Source organism: Brassica napus, chromosome C9 (assembly GCF_020379485.1).
Source record: "Brassica napus cultivar Da-Ae chromosome C9, Da-Ae, whole genome shotgun sequence".
Taxonomy (NCBI): domain Eukaryota; kingdom Viridiplantae; phylum Streptophyta; class Magnoliopsida; order Brassicales; family Brassicaceae; genus Brassica; species Brassica napus.
In genome coordinates this window covers 21,300,896-21,314,499 of record NC_063452.1, presented here as the reverse complement: position 1 = coordinate 21,314,499, position 13,604 = coordinate 21,300,896, and the positions used below count along the sequence as shown (strand labels likewise).

Sequence of the window (13,604 nt, the reverse complement as noted above, 5' to 3'; positions counted from 1 at the left end):
GAAATAAAGAGAAAATCGCATAAAAATCTTCAAAGTGGCATTCACGTACATTTTAAACCTTCAATCCAATATCTTTATCACAAAAAACACTCAACTTGACTTACTTATTCATTAAGTAAAAAAGGTGATCGAAACTATTTATTCACAGATAAAAACTAATGATGTGTCAGTTTCTAAAAAATTCCAAAAATACAAAATAAATTATTAAAATAAATAAAATCAGAAAATTTAAAAAAGTAGAAAATAAATAATCCTTACAAAAGTTCAATTTTTTTTTTTAAATATTATTTAAAACAAAAAATATTCAAATAATTTTTATAAATTGTCTGAAATTAAAAAATCGATTTAAAAAAAAAATCACGTAAAAGTGTTGAACTTATAATACTCAAAAAGAAAAAAAAAATAAACCTTGAGAAAATTTCAATTTTTTTTAAAATTCATGTAATAACAAATTTTAAATTTATTATAAATTATTACTTGAATTTTTTAAGAAGATAAAATTTCTTAAGCTTTGAATTTTTTTGTTTTGAGTATTATAAGTCAACAATTATACTTGATATCTTTTAAAAAAAATCAGTTTTCAGACAATTTATAAAACTTATTTGAATGTTTTTAGTTTTAAAAAAAACTCTTTATAAAAAATTATGATTTTTTGAAGAGTTATTTATTTTCTCATTTTTATTTTAATAAATTTTTTTATTAATTTATTATTTTTGAATTTATTTGAAACTCACATATCATCAGTTTTTACTTGTAAATGAACCATTAGAGTCACTTTTTTTACTTGATGAATAAGTAAGCCAAGTTTAATGTTTTTTGTGATAAAGATGTCAAGTTGAATGTTTAAATGCTGGTAAAAAAAGTTGAAGGTTTAAAGTATCTGTGAAAGTCACTTTGAGAGTTTTTATGTGATTTTCTCTTAAATAAATACTTAGAACCTAAAACAACACAATTGTTTTTCTTAAAGGATTTGATTCCAAATCAATCCTTACAAAAAAAAAAGTAAATCAGAAGAAAAATATGATTTGTTTTACCTTGAATATAAAAGTTATATCCAGTTCTCAACTACAAAATTGACAAAAAAAAGAAAAAAAAAAAGAAAAAAAAATTGACAAAAATATTAGGCAGTTACAACTTTTTCTTTTTTTTTTCCTTTCCGGTTCTACATGAGATGAAAGTAATGGCAAATAATAAAGAGTGGAGAAAATCTTTGAGAAAAATAGTTATAAGATTAGTCAATCTTTGGTAAGGGTTTTCGTTTAAGACTCATGGCTGTAGAGATATTGGCAGTTAAAAATGTTGGTATTATTTTAAATATTGAAAAAGTAAATTAATAATCAAAATCATAAAAACAGTAAATAATATTTTATTTTTATTATTAATATAAAATTATGCAAATAATAAAGAAAAACATATATGAAACCAAAACTTATGCAATGTGGATTTCAAAATAACAATGATAAAATTATCATATAAAGTTTTTAATATAATTAATATAAAGTAGAGTAAGTAGTTTAGTTATTGTGGGGATAAAGAAATGTATCTTTTACAATAAGAATAAAAGAAAAATCTATTTTTGCTTGTAAATCCATATAAACGAGGATTTAAGCATTTCATTGAAAAAGAAAAGAGAGAAATAGAAAATGGATTGAGAACTTTTTTCATCTATGGATTTATATTAAACATCAAAGATACTACAAAGTTCAAACTGAAGCCGGACAAACCGGAGCCATAAGCCAGACAACACCGGAGACAACAAAATTATAACTAAACCATAGAACTTAAAGTCTATCTTTCACCTATGATCCAATCTTCTTGAATATCTCTCAAATCTCCCATAGAAACTGAAGAAGAACGTAAGCCAAAATGAAGACCAATCACACAAGTTGGAAGCTGGTAAGAGCACCATTTACGGTTTGGACCCGTGCAAGTTTCTTAAAGAAAAAAAATATTACTATTATAATTATTTTATTTATGTTTAGGTTTCGTTAAACCAATGAAACAATACTGAAATGACATCTGTTTTTTTTGTACTCAACAGTAGGTCTGGGACGGATCGGGTATCCGGACAATTTTAAGGTATCCGGATCCGGATCCTTATCCGGCGGATCCATAATTTTACTATCCTTATCCGGATCTGGGGTTCTCGGATATCCGGGTGTCGGATATCTTCCTAAAAATTGTAATATCCGGCGGATATCCGGATCCGGATTTGGATCCTTAAAATAAAATAAAAATAATATTAATATATATATATATAAAATATTAACGATAACTTAAAAATATATATATAATGTCTTTAATTATTTCTATGTATAATATTACAAAATTTACATAAAATTTATATATACTATTATAAAAATGAAAATATATTAAATAAAATTAATTTTTATATATAGATATTACTATTTTTGAAATATTTATTAATAAAACTTACGGATCCGGATATCCGGACTTAAAAATTAAGATATCTGGATCCGAATCCGGCTTTGATGGATCCAACATTTTATTATCCGGATCCAGATTCGGCCCCTCCAGATATCCAGATTTTTGGATCGGATACGGATTGAATCTCGGATCGAATCCGAATCTCGGATAAAAGTCTCATACCTACTCAACGGTTCTTAAAAGTCTTTATTAAGAACTCCACTTTGTTCTCTCTCCTAATTTTGATTATTTTTTATTTATTTTTAAAGTTAAAACTCTTCCTAAACTTTTTGTTGGAGGTGCTCTAACACAGCTAGAGAACAGGGGCTGATGTACGTTGAAGGTGGAGAGGGTAGCTGCCCCCCCATGAAATAACTACACATTTTTTTTTGTCAACAGAAATAACTACACCTAATGTAAATTGTTAAGGCAATTTAATATTGACCCCATTCATTATAACTATTTTGCCCCAATCACTTTTTCTTTCATTCACTGTTTTAGGTAATTTAATTATTTTTAGGTATAATTAGATTTGTCCGTTAAATACGATGGCTAATAAATCTTTTTTTTATTCATTGTTTACTTATATCACTCAATAGATATGCATATAGTAATCTAAATATGAGAGTAAATCAGAATTAAACATAGTTAGGCTATTGTAAAAATTGAGATTTTAAAACTATTGAAACTCATTTTTGCTTAATTTCGTATAAAGCTTAAATTATAAACAGTGTAATAAGATGTTTAAAAAAAATAGTTTAATAAGAATTGTTTCAATTTTATTTTATATGATATTATGAATAATGATTACAATTTTTTTTTAACATAAGCTATAGCCTCATTTTCACGGATTATGTTTGTACTAAATATTTTACAATAAATATTTTTGGTAAACTTTCAACAAATTTTCAGTAAAATTTATATAACATGTTATATTTTTTTTGGATAATTTGAATAGAATTATGTTTTATATTTTTCCCCCAGTAAATTTTTTTTCTCGCTCCCCCACTGCTAGAGAGACAAGTAGAAAAGAGGGTCGACCCTGAACCATGAACGCAGCTTGATCTGAGCTAGCAAAGAGCTCTAAGAGCAGGATTAATGGGAGTGCTTTGAACGGGATGCATAGCAAAAAATTAATATAATAGTGGGTGGAATCCACACAAAAACTAAGCACATGTGCTTCTTCTGCTTAATTAAGCACCGGTGTTAGCCGTGTATCGCGGACCCTACGGCCCGCGATTGGTTCGTTTTTAATTTTTTTTTTTTTTTAAATCAGAGAAAAAAAAAAAAAAAAAAAATTAAGCACCCCAAATGGGGTGCTAGGGTTAATAGTGCTCTAAACCGTTGGGTGATAAACAACATCCTCTTGAACAAACTGGTAATTTTCGGAGATAGCTAGAACCAGGGAAGGACCCACAGCTAAAGAAGGTGTGACACTTGCCACATACTTATTTTGTATTTTAATTTAATAACTAAATTGTGACAAAAAAAAATAATTTAATAGCTAAATTAAATTTTTGTTTTTCTTCAGTTTAAACCACAGAAAAGGGTGACATGCCCCACCCACTTACAACAAATAGAAATGCATTACAGCCAATTGAAAATAAAATATGTGTCACAGCTCAGCAAAAATGAGAACCAACTTTAGATACAATTTTTAATTATACAGCCCAAATAATCATTAGTCTAACATTTAGAAACCCTAATCTTCTTCAATGAATTATACGTGATTCTGTTTTAAAAAAGTTTTTGTAGAAAACAACTTCTTTATTTTACCATTTTCACAATAATCAAAGGTACGGACTCTTATTTATAAAAATTATTTTTCCGCCATATCTTCTAAATAAGTTTATGACACCATCTTTAATATTTTTTCTCATTGTTTATCGTTTAAAAATATAATATATATTTTTTTTAGGTACCTATGGAAATATAATTTAAAAACAATCTGTATCAACATCAAAAAGCTAATTTAGAGAATTTACTTTAAGTTCTTTTTTTTTTTTGATAAAAGATTAATTTACTTTAAGTTCTTCAGTATCAAAACCAACTTAGAGAATTTTAATTATTTTTAGAGTTTTATGTTTTGAATGTTATAAACTATTTCAGTTTAATCTCCTTTTTTAATTTTATTTCATATAATATAATAAATGTATTATATTAATTATTTTATTATAATTAAATATTTATGTGCCACAGCCTAAATAAGTTTTTAGATCGGTCCCTAGCTAGAACAACGCCGCAAAGTCAGACTTCACACACAGAAGCAGAAACCTCGAAGGCTGAGACAAAGCGACTTTAGATTCTGTTTAATCCTACTAATTCCTGACCCCAGTCGAAACCTAAACTCCACGACTCAAAACAATTATCGTTAGTATCTTATTGTGTAAAATAAATTTCAACTATAATAGATAACGATATCGTATGTAAAGTATGCAGTGGCAGACTGTGTCACTTGAATCTGGTCTCCCCGCGTTCCAGAGCTCAATTCTCCATTGATGTGAACATGTCCACTTCTCGATATTGGTATTTCTTAATTTTTAGGCATGTTGAAATTATGAATTCGAGACTTGGGTCTTTAACAATTGGATTATAATATGAGGACGGACTTTGAGGGACTAAGACACATGCAACCAATCAAAATATCAAACAACTGGCATGAAAAAATCATTAATTTCTAAAGCATGTGAAAACCGAGTATTTTTACTCCACAGTGGCCAATTATAAGTAACGTAGTTGTGAAAGCGTTTGAAGTTTTGTCCATATTTAAATTCTGATCTTTTCATCATGAAATGATTATATTTCATTATAACTCGGTATTGATGACAAAAATTTACCCATTACAAAACAAATAAAATAATTACCCATAACAAATGTTAAGTAAAATTAGTCTAGGTTTTAACCAAAAAAAAAAAACAGTCTTCCAATCAGTGTTTTGAAACCCGACCCGGACCCGCGGTTGAACCAGTAAACCCGGTGATCCAGAAAAAATCCGGTTTGGATTTTATGAAAAACTCAATATTTAGAAACCCACAAAAACCCGTAAAAACCCGAAAAAAATCACTAAAACCTGGAACCCAATACCGGTTGAACCACTGGTTGAACCAATAAATAACTTTTACTCTTTTTTTTAGTTTTTAGATTATTATATTCTAAGTTTTCAATTAAAAAGTTAGATGCTGGCGAAAAAAAGAAGTTAGGTTTTCCCTTATATTTGTGATTTTTAGATTTTGATGAAGATTTTTCACTCTGTCACCTAAAAAAATGAAGTGAACGATGATAGAGAGAACCAAAATTAGTTGATGTGATTTGCGTTAGTTTATTTCTGTTATTAACATTTTATTACAATGATCTTTTACTTTTCATTTATTTTGAATTTGAAGTTAATTTATTATTCACATTAGATATTTAAATATTTGTGAGTTTTATATCTTGATTTTTTTAGATGTCATAACTCTTACTTTGTTACAGAAAATTTTAAATAGTCTAAACTATTTTTTTGATATTTTACATGTCAAATGAAAATAAAAATATAAAAATTAAAGTTAAGTATTTGTTAAATACTTTTTAAACATAAGTGTATACATATCCAAACTATTATTTTATGTTTTAAAAAACATTTAGAAAATATTAAACTTTAGTTTTTATATATTTATTTTGATAGCATATATATATATATTATTATATAATAAAATTAATTCATTTATTAACCCGCGGTTCATCCGTGGTCGATCCAGTGACCCAACGACCCAGTGACCCAACGACCCGATAAGTCGTCCGGTTCAATGTTCGGGTCGGGTTTAAAACCATTGCTTCCAAGAAATACTCGATTTTGACGGGAGATGTCGACGTAAGTTATAAGACCCATTCAAATTCCTAAGACAAGTTGTTAATCCTTTTTTTTTAGTTACATGTTGACAACTTAAATATTAACACTACATCGAGATTTAAATTATATTAGGACGTTGGGTTAGCCTTTTACGTTTACAGCAAGTTGACAAAACACAAAAGGTCAAACAACAATCAACAAAAACTCTCCCTTTCCCTCAAAAAGAAAAAGCTCTCACATGGCTCCTTCTTCATCGGCGAAACCCCTAAAGGGGCCGCAAGTGTTCATCAGTTTCCGGGGAGACGATGTGCGCAAACACTTCATAAGCTTTCTGGACCCTGCTTTGAGAAGAGCGAATATAAATGTCTTCATAGACGAGAATGAGTTCTTGGGTGCAGACCTAGCGAACCTGTTTACAAGGATAGAAGAGTCCGAGATCGCACTAGTAATCTTCTCAAAGAACTACGCCGATTCGGATTGGTGTTTGGATGAGCTGGCCAAGATGAAGGAACGTAAGGATCAAGGTCGTCTCAGAGTGATTCCCATCTTCTATAATCTATCTCCTTCCGTCGTGAAAGAACTTCGACAAGATTTTGGCGATAAGTTCAGGGATATGCAGCGCAGACATAAACACCAGCCAGAAAGAACTAAGAAATGGGAGGAAGCTTTAGTGTCTGTTCCTGACATAAAAGGCATGCCCCTGTCAGAACAAAGGTAGAACCTACTTCTTTTTTTGGTTGTTCTTGCATAGCGGATAAGTTCTAGAACTTATACAGTTATACAACTAATCTTCATAGTTTAAAAGTTTACTCTGTTTCACAAAAAAAAAAGGTGTTTTGGCACTTTCTCTTATTAAAAAAAAGAATATTATTTTAAAATTCAAAATTAATAAATTATTTATAAAATTAAAGCATTTTACAATTTTCAACTCCACCGGTTTGGCTTGCTAGATCGGTTGAAGATTCTAGTTAGTACTTGAGTGATGTTGTTAAAAAAAAAAGCATTTTACAATTAATATTAATGTTAAAATATTGATAAATTAATATTGGTTAATAAATATAATTATTAAGGATATAAATAAAATCTAATCAGCTTTAATTTCTGTGAAGATTGTAAAAATGATACTTTTCATGAAATGGAGTGAGTAGTATTCAAGTAGATACATCTAGAATCTTATGCTTTTCTATCTTGCAAGTTTCAAATTCTGATTTCAGTCAGAGAAGCAGATAAATCTTTCTTGTAGGACACGGAACCAAATGACTTGAAAGAATAAGCTTGTTAATATATCTCACTTTTATGATATGACAGTGACAGAACTGATAACGAATTCATAAACTCATTAGTCGTTGAGATTCAGAGGTTGCTGGATTATATGGCTGTGAAAGGAACCCCGACAAGAGAAGAGAATCATCATGGAGGTTCCATGGTCCCTGCAAGGAAACTAGAAAAAGAAGCGAAAAAACAAGGAGTTTCTCTGGTTCCTGCAAAAAACTTAGATAGAGAAGTAACTCTTCAAGGAGGTTATATGGTCCCTTCCATAATTCCTGCAAGACAGCTACAGATCACTCATTATGACAATAGTCAAAAATGGGCTTGGATTTTTATCAACGAAGCGCCAAAGTAAAAAATCATTTTTCCTCATTCTGAGATCACTCTAGTATTTTCATTGATTGATGTAATTATTGTTTTCAGCTATGAGGAACTTGAAGTTGCCAAGATGATTAAAATTCATTGGCTAAAAATAGTAGGAACGTATGAGGACACCAGCGATCTAACACCAGGAGCAAAGTATGAGGCGGTTTTTCTAGTGAAATTAGAAGATAACGCAATTGGATGGGAGCAACCAGTGACCTTGAAGCTAAAGGTGGAACAACACGATGGGAGCGACGACAATCGGGTGGATCGTAATGAGAGCCTCAAGGACTACATAGGCCACAACTGGGTGGATATTCTAGCCGGAGTTTTTGTGGCGCCGCCGAGAAACAAGCCGGCAAAGATCACTTTCACCATGTTTCAGCACGTGACTGATGATAAGAAAAAGGGTCTCGTCGTCAAAGGCGTTGCAATTCGTCCCACGAACTAATTAATGCGCACAAACTACAAAGCGAAGAAGATGGGATATCTTTCTACTTGTCTATTTTTTTTTAAAATATTATTCCACTAAAATAAAACAGCATTTTTTTCAAGATATTCTTTCAAATAATATAACAAATTAAAAACCATAAGAAAAGTGTATAATAAAATAAATCAAAGCCCAAATTGTACAACCCATATGTGTTAACAATACACAATGCAAAGTATTTGGTCATATGTCTCTTACATATTATTTTTTTCATTTCTTTTTTTTTTTTTTTTGTTAAGAATATAAATATCATATAAATATGAGAAGGTTCAGATATACAAGATAGCTGCAGGGTATCACCTTGGCAAAAAAAGATAAAAAACAAGGGGATACAATTTTGGAAAATGATCAAGAGAAATTTAAGAAAGCCATTGAGACATTAGGTTCTGGAATCGCTTTCTTCCTTTTCTCCCCGTGATTACGTTACTGATCTCCCGATCAATAAGTTTGACTATGGTTTGCGGTGGGAGATAGGTACCGTTGTGAAGGCAGTTGTTTCTCTGCTTTCAAATGTTATAGACTGTGACTTGTGTCGCTAACATTTTGAGGGTTGGAGACGCTGTGGTGATCCGTCTGATCCAAGACATAAGCTCTGACCATGAGTAAAACAAGTGAGATCGGTGCAGCTTCGCCAATATGTGATGCCATATGAATTCCGCATAGCCGCAGCTGGTGAACAGATGATCTCTACCCTCAGGGTGGGTGGTACAGAGACAGCATGACGGTTGAATGTTCAGACCCCAGCTGAGAAGCTTATCCTTAGTTGGTAGCCTGTTCAGGTTTGCAACCCACATTGTGAAAGCATGCTTCAGGACAGAACCTTTAAACCAGATTGAGGAAGCTCACGGTTTGATTGTTGATCGAGGTCTAAGACTGTCCCATGTTTTTGCTGAAGAGAATTTGTCGCAGTCAGTTCCATTCACCATCCATGCGTAAGTGTCAGGTTCTGCAGAGGCTACCGGAGGTGTGACAGTAGTTAAATGAATATGTAGATCAAGAACGCTGTCAGACCTCGGTTGAGGAAGTGTCCATGACTGGCCATTTGAGACTGTGGAGACAGTTGCTGTTAGCGACAACCGTAGATCACAGGGTCCCCTGGTTCCAATAAAGTCAATAAGGCGTCCAAATGGTGTCCATGAGTCAAACCAGAAGCTTGTGTTCTCACCATTACCCACTCGACACTTGAGAAATTTTTGCGCCATTGGCCTGTGATCAAGGAGCGTATTCCAAGTCCAAGAATCCGTAGACCTTGGTTGAACCGCCCAGAAAGTAGCTTCCTTAATGTGGTGGTGTCTGTGCCATTAAGACCATAGGGAAGCTCTGTTTGTCAAGAGCAACCAAATATATCGCAGACAGAGGACATCATTCCATACTGTGAACCTGCGGAGCCCAAGACCTCCTTCTTGTTTTGGGAGACTGACGGTGGACCATGCAACTTTTGCTCCTGAAGATTTTTCAATGTCACCTGTCCAAAGGAATCTTGCACATAGAGTCTCAATTTCTTGGATACAACCTTTTGGCAAACGGAAAGTTGAGAGCCAGAAGTTCACAGTCCCTGCAATAACCGAGCCAATCAGCTGCACTCTTCCAGCAAAAGAGAGGGTTTTAACACTCCAAGACTTGAATCTATCAGTTATTGCCGCAAGCAGGGGGTCTTATTCAGAGATCCTGAGCTTCCTACACATCAGGGGAAGTTCCAAGTATCGGATGGGCAGAGAGCCAGTCTGAAAACCATAAACAGCCACCTCAGTTGATTCAGCTTGTGTCAAACCTGCATGATAAAGCTGAGTTTTTGCAGGATTCATTTTCAAGCCAGACCACAAGGCAAAGTCTTCTAAAGCCTCTGTAATACCATGTAGCGAGGATCCACCACCATCAAAGAATATCATTATGTTGTCGGCGAACATAAGATGTGAGATTTTTAATTCAGACGTCTCTGGATGGTATAGGATGAATCCTGACTCAAATCTTGAGGCTAGGAGCTGAGAGAAAACCTCCATTGTCAAGACAAAGAGGTAAGGTGAGAGAGGATCTCCCTGCCTTAACCCCTTCTCACTTTCAAAGAAGCCGCTAGACTGCCCATTTACTGAGATGGAGAATGTTGGCGTGGTGATGCACTGTGAAACGCAGCCTAAGAATTTGCTTGGTATGCTAATGGTATGCAGAACAGCAAGTACAAACTCCCAGTTTACCGAATCAAAAGCCTTTTTGAGGTCCACTTTAAGCATTGCACAGCGTGAGATATTCTTGTGGTTGTAGCCGTGGACTATCTCAGTTGCTAGGAGGACGTTTTCCCCTAAGAGGCGGCCAGGAATGAATGCAGACTGCGCTGGGGATATCATTCTTGATAACACCTTGACCAACCTCTTGGTTAAGAGCTTTGCTATTACCTTGTAATAGGCCTGGAATTTTTATCCGAGATCCGGATTCGATCCGTGATCTGATCCGAAAATCCGGATATCCGGAGAGGCCGAATCCGGATCCGGATAGTAAAATGTTGGATCCGTCAAAGCCGAATCCGGATCCGGATATCTTGATTTTTTATTCCGGATATCCGGATCCGTAAATTTTATTAATAAATATTTCAAAAATAGTAATATCTATATATAAAAACTAATTTTATTTAATATATTTTCATTTTTATAATAGTATATATAAATTTTATGTAAATTTTGTAATATTATACATAGAAATAATTAAAAACATTATATATATTTTTATTTTTAAATTATTGTTAATATTTTATATATATTAATATTATTTTTTATTTATTTTAAGGATCCAAATCTGGATCCGGATATCCGCCGGATATTATAATATTTAGAAGGATATCCGACACCCGGATATCCGCGAATCCCGGATCCGGATAAGGATAGTAAAATTATGGATCCGCCGGATAAGGATCCGGATCCGGATATCTTAAAATTGCCCGGATACCCGATCCGTTCCAGGCCTACCTTGTAAACTGTGTTTAAGCAGGAAATGGGCCTAAAGTCAGACATGTGCTCTGCATTAGGGATCTTAGGAATGAGTACCAAGGTCGTAGCGTTCCACTGCTTCAATAGTGTTCCAGATCTGGAGAACTCTGAGACTGCATCTGTTACCTCACCACCCACAACCGTCCAACAAGAATTGAAAAACTCAGAGGAGTATCTGTCAGGACCACTCGCCTTGTTTCTGGGTAAACTGAGAAAAGCATTTTTTATTTCTTCTGCTGTGAACATCATATCTAGTGCCTACTTTTCCTCTATAAAGCATATGAACGACAACAAGAGGCTCAGATCTTCCTCCTGAAACTTAGGCATATCAGTCTGTTCTCCCAATAACTTTGAGAAGTAATCAACTCAATGATCTTGGATTTCTGACTGAGATTCCACCTTTTGGTCCTGGGAGTCGATGAGATAATGGATGTGGTTTACTGACTGCCTTGTGTCCACCATTCTGTGATAAAAGTTGGTGTTCGCGTCTCCGTTTGGGAGCCAGTTTACATGAGACCTCTGCAGGAAGAAAGATTCCTCTGCGTCTGCCAGAACCTTCCATTTACTTTCAGCTTCAATTGCCACACAAGCAGAGGCGTTTGAAGGTGAGTTGAGGGCTCTAGCTTGTGCTTTCAGCATTTTTTCATGAGCCTGAGCCACTATTTTCTCTATTCCCGAGTAATTCTGTCTGCTAAAGGTTCTGATAATGGGCTTCAGTTTCTTGAGCTTCACTGAAACTCTATACATGGCTGAACCGGTTACTGTTATCGAGAACCAAGCATTTGCAATAATGCTTAGGAAGTTTTCATTTTGCAGCGGAAGATTAAAAAACTTGAATGGCTTCTTTGTTCGCTGCTTCAATGGGTTCAGGATCACGGTGCATGGAGAGTGGTCTGAGAAGTCAGGCTCACCAAAAAACCCCAGTGAGTTGCCAAAGGATGAGAGCCCCTGGTCATTCACCAAAATTCTATCAAGCTTTTTTGCCACCGGATTTGATTTTCTCTTGTTCCACCAGGTGAAAGTTTTGCCTCGGTATTTCAAGTCTGAGAGATCCGCTTGGATAAGGCAGTCTCTGAATTCTCTCATTCGTCTGTCAGTGTTTAAAGTGAAGGAGGCAGAGTGCTCTGTTGGGGAGAGGATCTGATTAAAGTCCCCCAAAACCAGCCAGGGCTTTCCATCCGATATCCTACTTTCGCCAAGCTCAACAAGCTCCTTTCACATATCAGTTCGGACCTCATCATCATTTGAGGCATAAACCAGAGATACAATAAATTGACCCCGTGGAGTCAGGAAGAAGAACATCAGCGGTGATCATTTGCAGCGATGTTTCCAAAATTGTTACCCGTACAGTCGGATGGCAGACGACCCAAATTTTGCGAAGATCTGAGTAGCCATAGTTATCCGCAAAATTCCAGCCAGGGAGGACGTCCCTTATGAACTTCTGCTCCTTTGGCTTCTTTACATGCGTCTCAATGAGACCTCCGAAAAGTGGTCTATTGACCTTTATCCATTTTTTAAATCCGCTTCGGTGATTGTAGATGTTAAAGCCGCGGACATTCCACCCAAAAAAGTCTGTACACATAATTAATTGAGAGAGGGGCGCTTGCCCCATTTCCCTTTTCGATGTCGCTTTGACACCACTTCTGTAAATTCAGCTAAGGTAACCTGAAGATTCGGGTCAGAGGTATCCTCACTCGAAGAAATGTATGAGGCGTCATGCTCAACTTCTGTTTGCTGAGAACCATCGTCATTCTGCTCTGGAATTGCCTTAGGAGTGATGTTTTGTTTCGCAGCAAGGTTGCTGGTACTTCCTATCTCAAACACCTCTTTGTTTCCTAGAGTGGAGATAGGGGTACCTCATGCGTGGTGAAGCTGTTGGATACTTTTGTTGTAGGCTCTTTTGGTACCGCAAGGATCACTTTTTCTTTGACCTTGTACTGCTTCTTGTTAGAGTGAGCAAAATTAGGCTTCCGAGGACAATCAGCAGAGCAATGTACTGAAGAGTTACAAGTGTTACAATTCTTTGGAGCAGACCTGCAGCGTTTGATACTATGTCCAATCTCTTTACAATGATCACAAACCGGCGACATCCAAGGGCTCGAGACAATGATGCGTTTGATCTCACCAGAGTCAAACTGCATATTTACAGCTTCCGGGAGAGGTTTCCTTGGATCGATGAGTGTTAAAACCTTTGCCACTTCCAGATTTGTTTTATTTATAGTTGCAGGATGAAGAACTTTTGGATCAC

General features: G+C 34.5%; 2 protein-coding genes across 2 annotated transcripts; one reads left to right on the top strand and one right to left on the bottom strand.

Annotated features, from left to right (window-relative positions):
- The first annotated feature begins 6,340 nt into the window (after positions 1–6,340).
- Positions 6,341–8,564, top strand: LOC106425206 (protein PHLOEM PROTEIN 2-LIKE A6). Its single transcript, XM_013865929.3, has 3 exons — positions 6,341–6,970; positions 7,565–7,876; positions 7,949–8,564. Exons 1-3 carry the CDS (start codon positions 6,495–6,497, stop codon positions 8,337–8,339), a joined length of 1,179 nt encoding a protein of 392 aa, XP_013721383.1. The 5' UTR covers positions 6,341–6,494; the 3' UTR covers positions 8,340–8,564.
- A 320-nt stretch (positions 8,565–8,884) lies between these two features.
- LOC125592532 lies at positions 8,885–9,580 on the bottom strand. The gene is made up of 2 exons (XM_048767751.1): positions 9,225–9,580; positions 8,885–9,149 (listed from the first exon to the last, which is right to left on the bottom strand). The coding sequence occupies exons 1-2, from the start codon at positions 9,578–9,580 to the stop codon at positions 8,885–8,887; spliced, it is 621 nt and encodes a 206-aa protein (XP_048623708.1).
- Positions 9,581–13,604: the final 4,024 nt, after the last annotated feature.

Bases quoted from the DNA above. Each gene is read 5' to 3' on its own strand.
- LOC106425206 (XM_013865929.3), top strand. From the start codon at position 6,495: ATGGCTCCTTCTTCATCGGCGAAACCCCTAAAGGGGCCGCAAGTGTTC. The intron at 6,971-7,564 runs GTAGAACCTACT...ATGATATGACAG, and splicing joins ATGCCCCTGTCAGAACAAAG to TGACAGAACTGATAACGAAT. The intron at 7,877-7,948 runs GTAAAAAATCAT...TATTGTTTTCAG, and splicing joins TTTATCAACGAAGCGCCAAA to CTATGAGGAACTTGAAGTTG.
- LOC125592532 (XM_048767751.1), bottom strand. From the start codon at position 9,580: ATGGCGCAAAAATTTCTCAAGTGTCGAGTGGGTAATGGTGAGAACACA. The intron at 9,150-9,224 runs GTGAGCTTCCTC...AAACCTGAACAG, and splicing joins CCTCGATCAACAATCAAACC to GCTACCAACTAAGGATAAGC.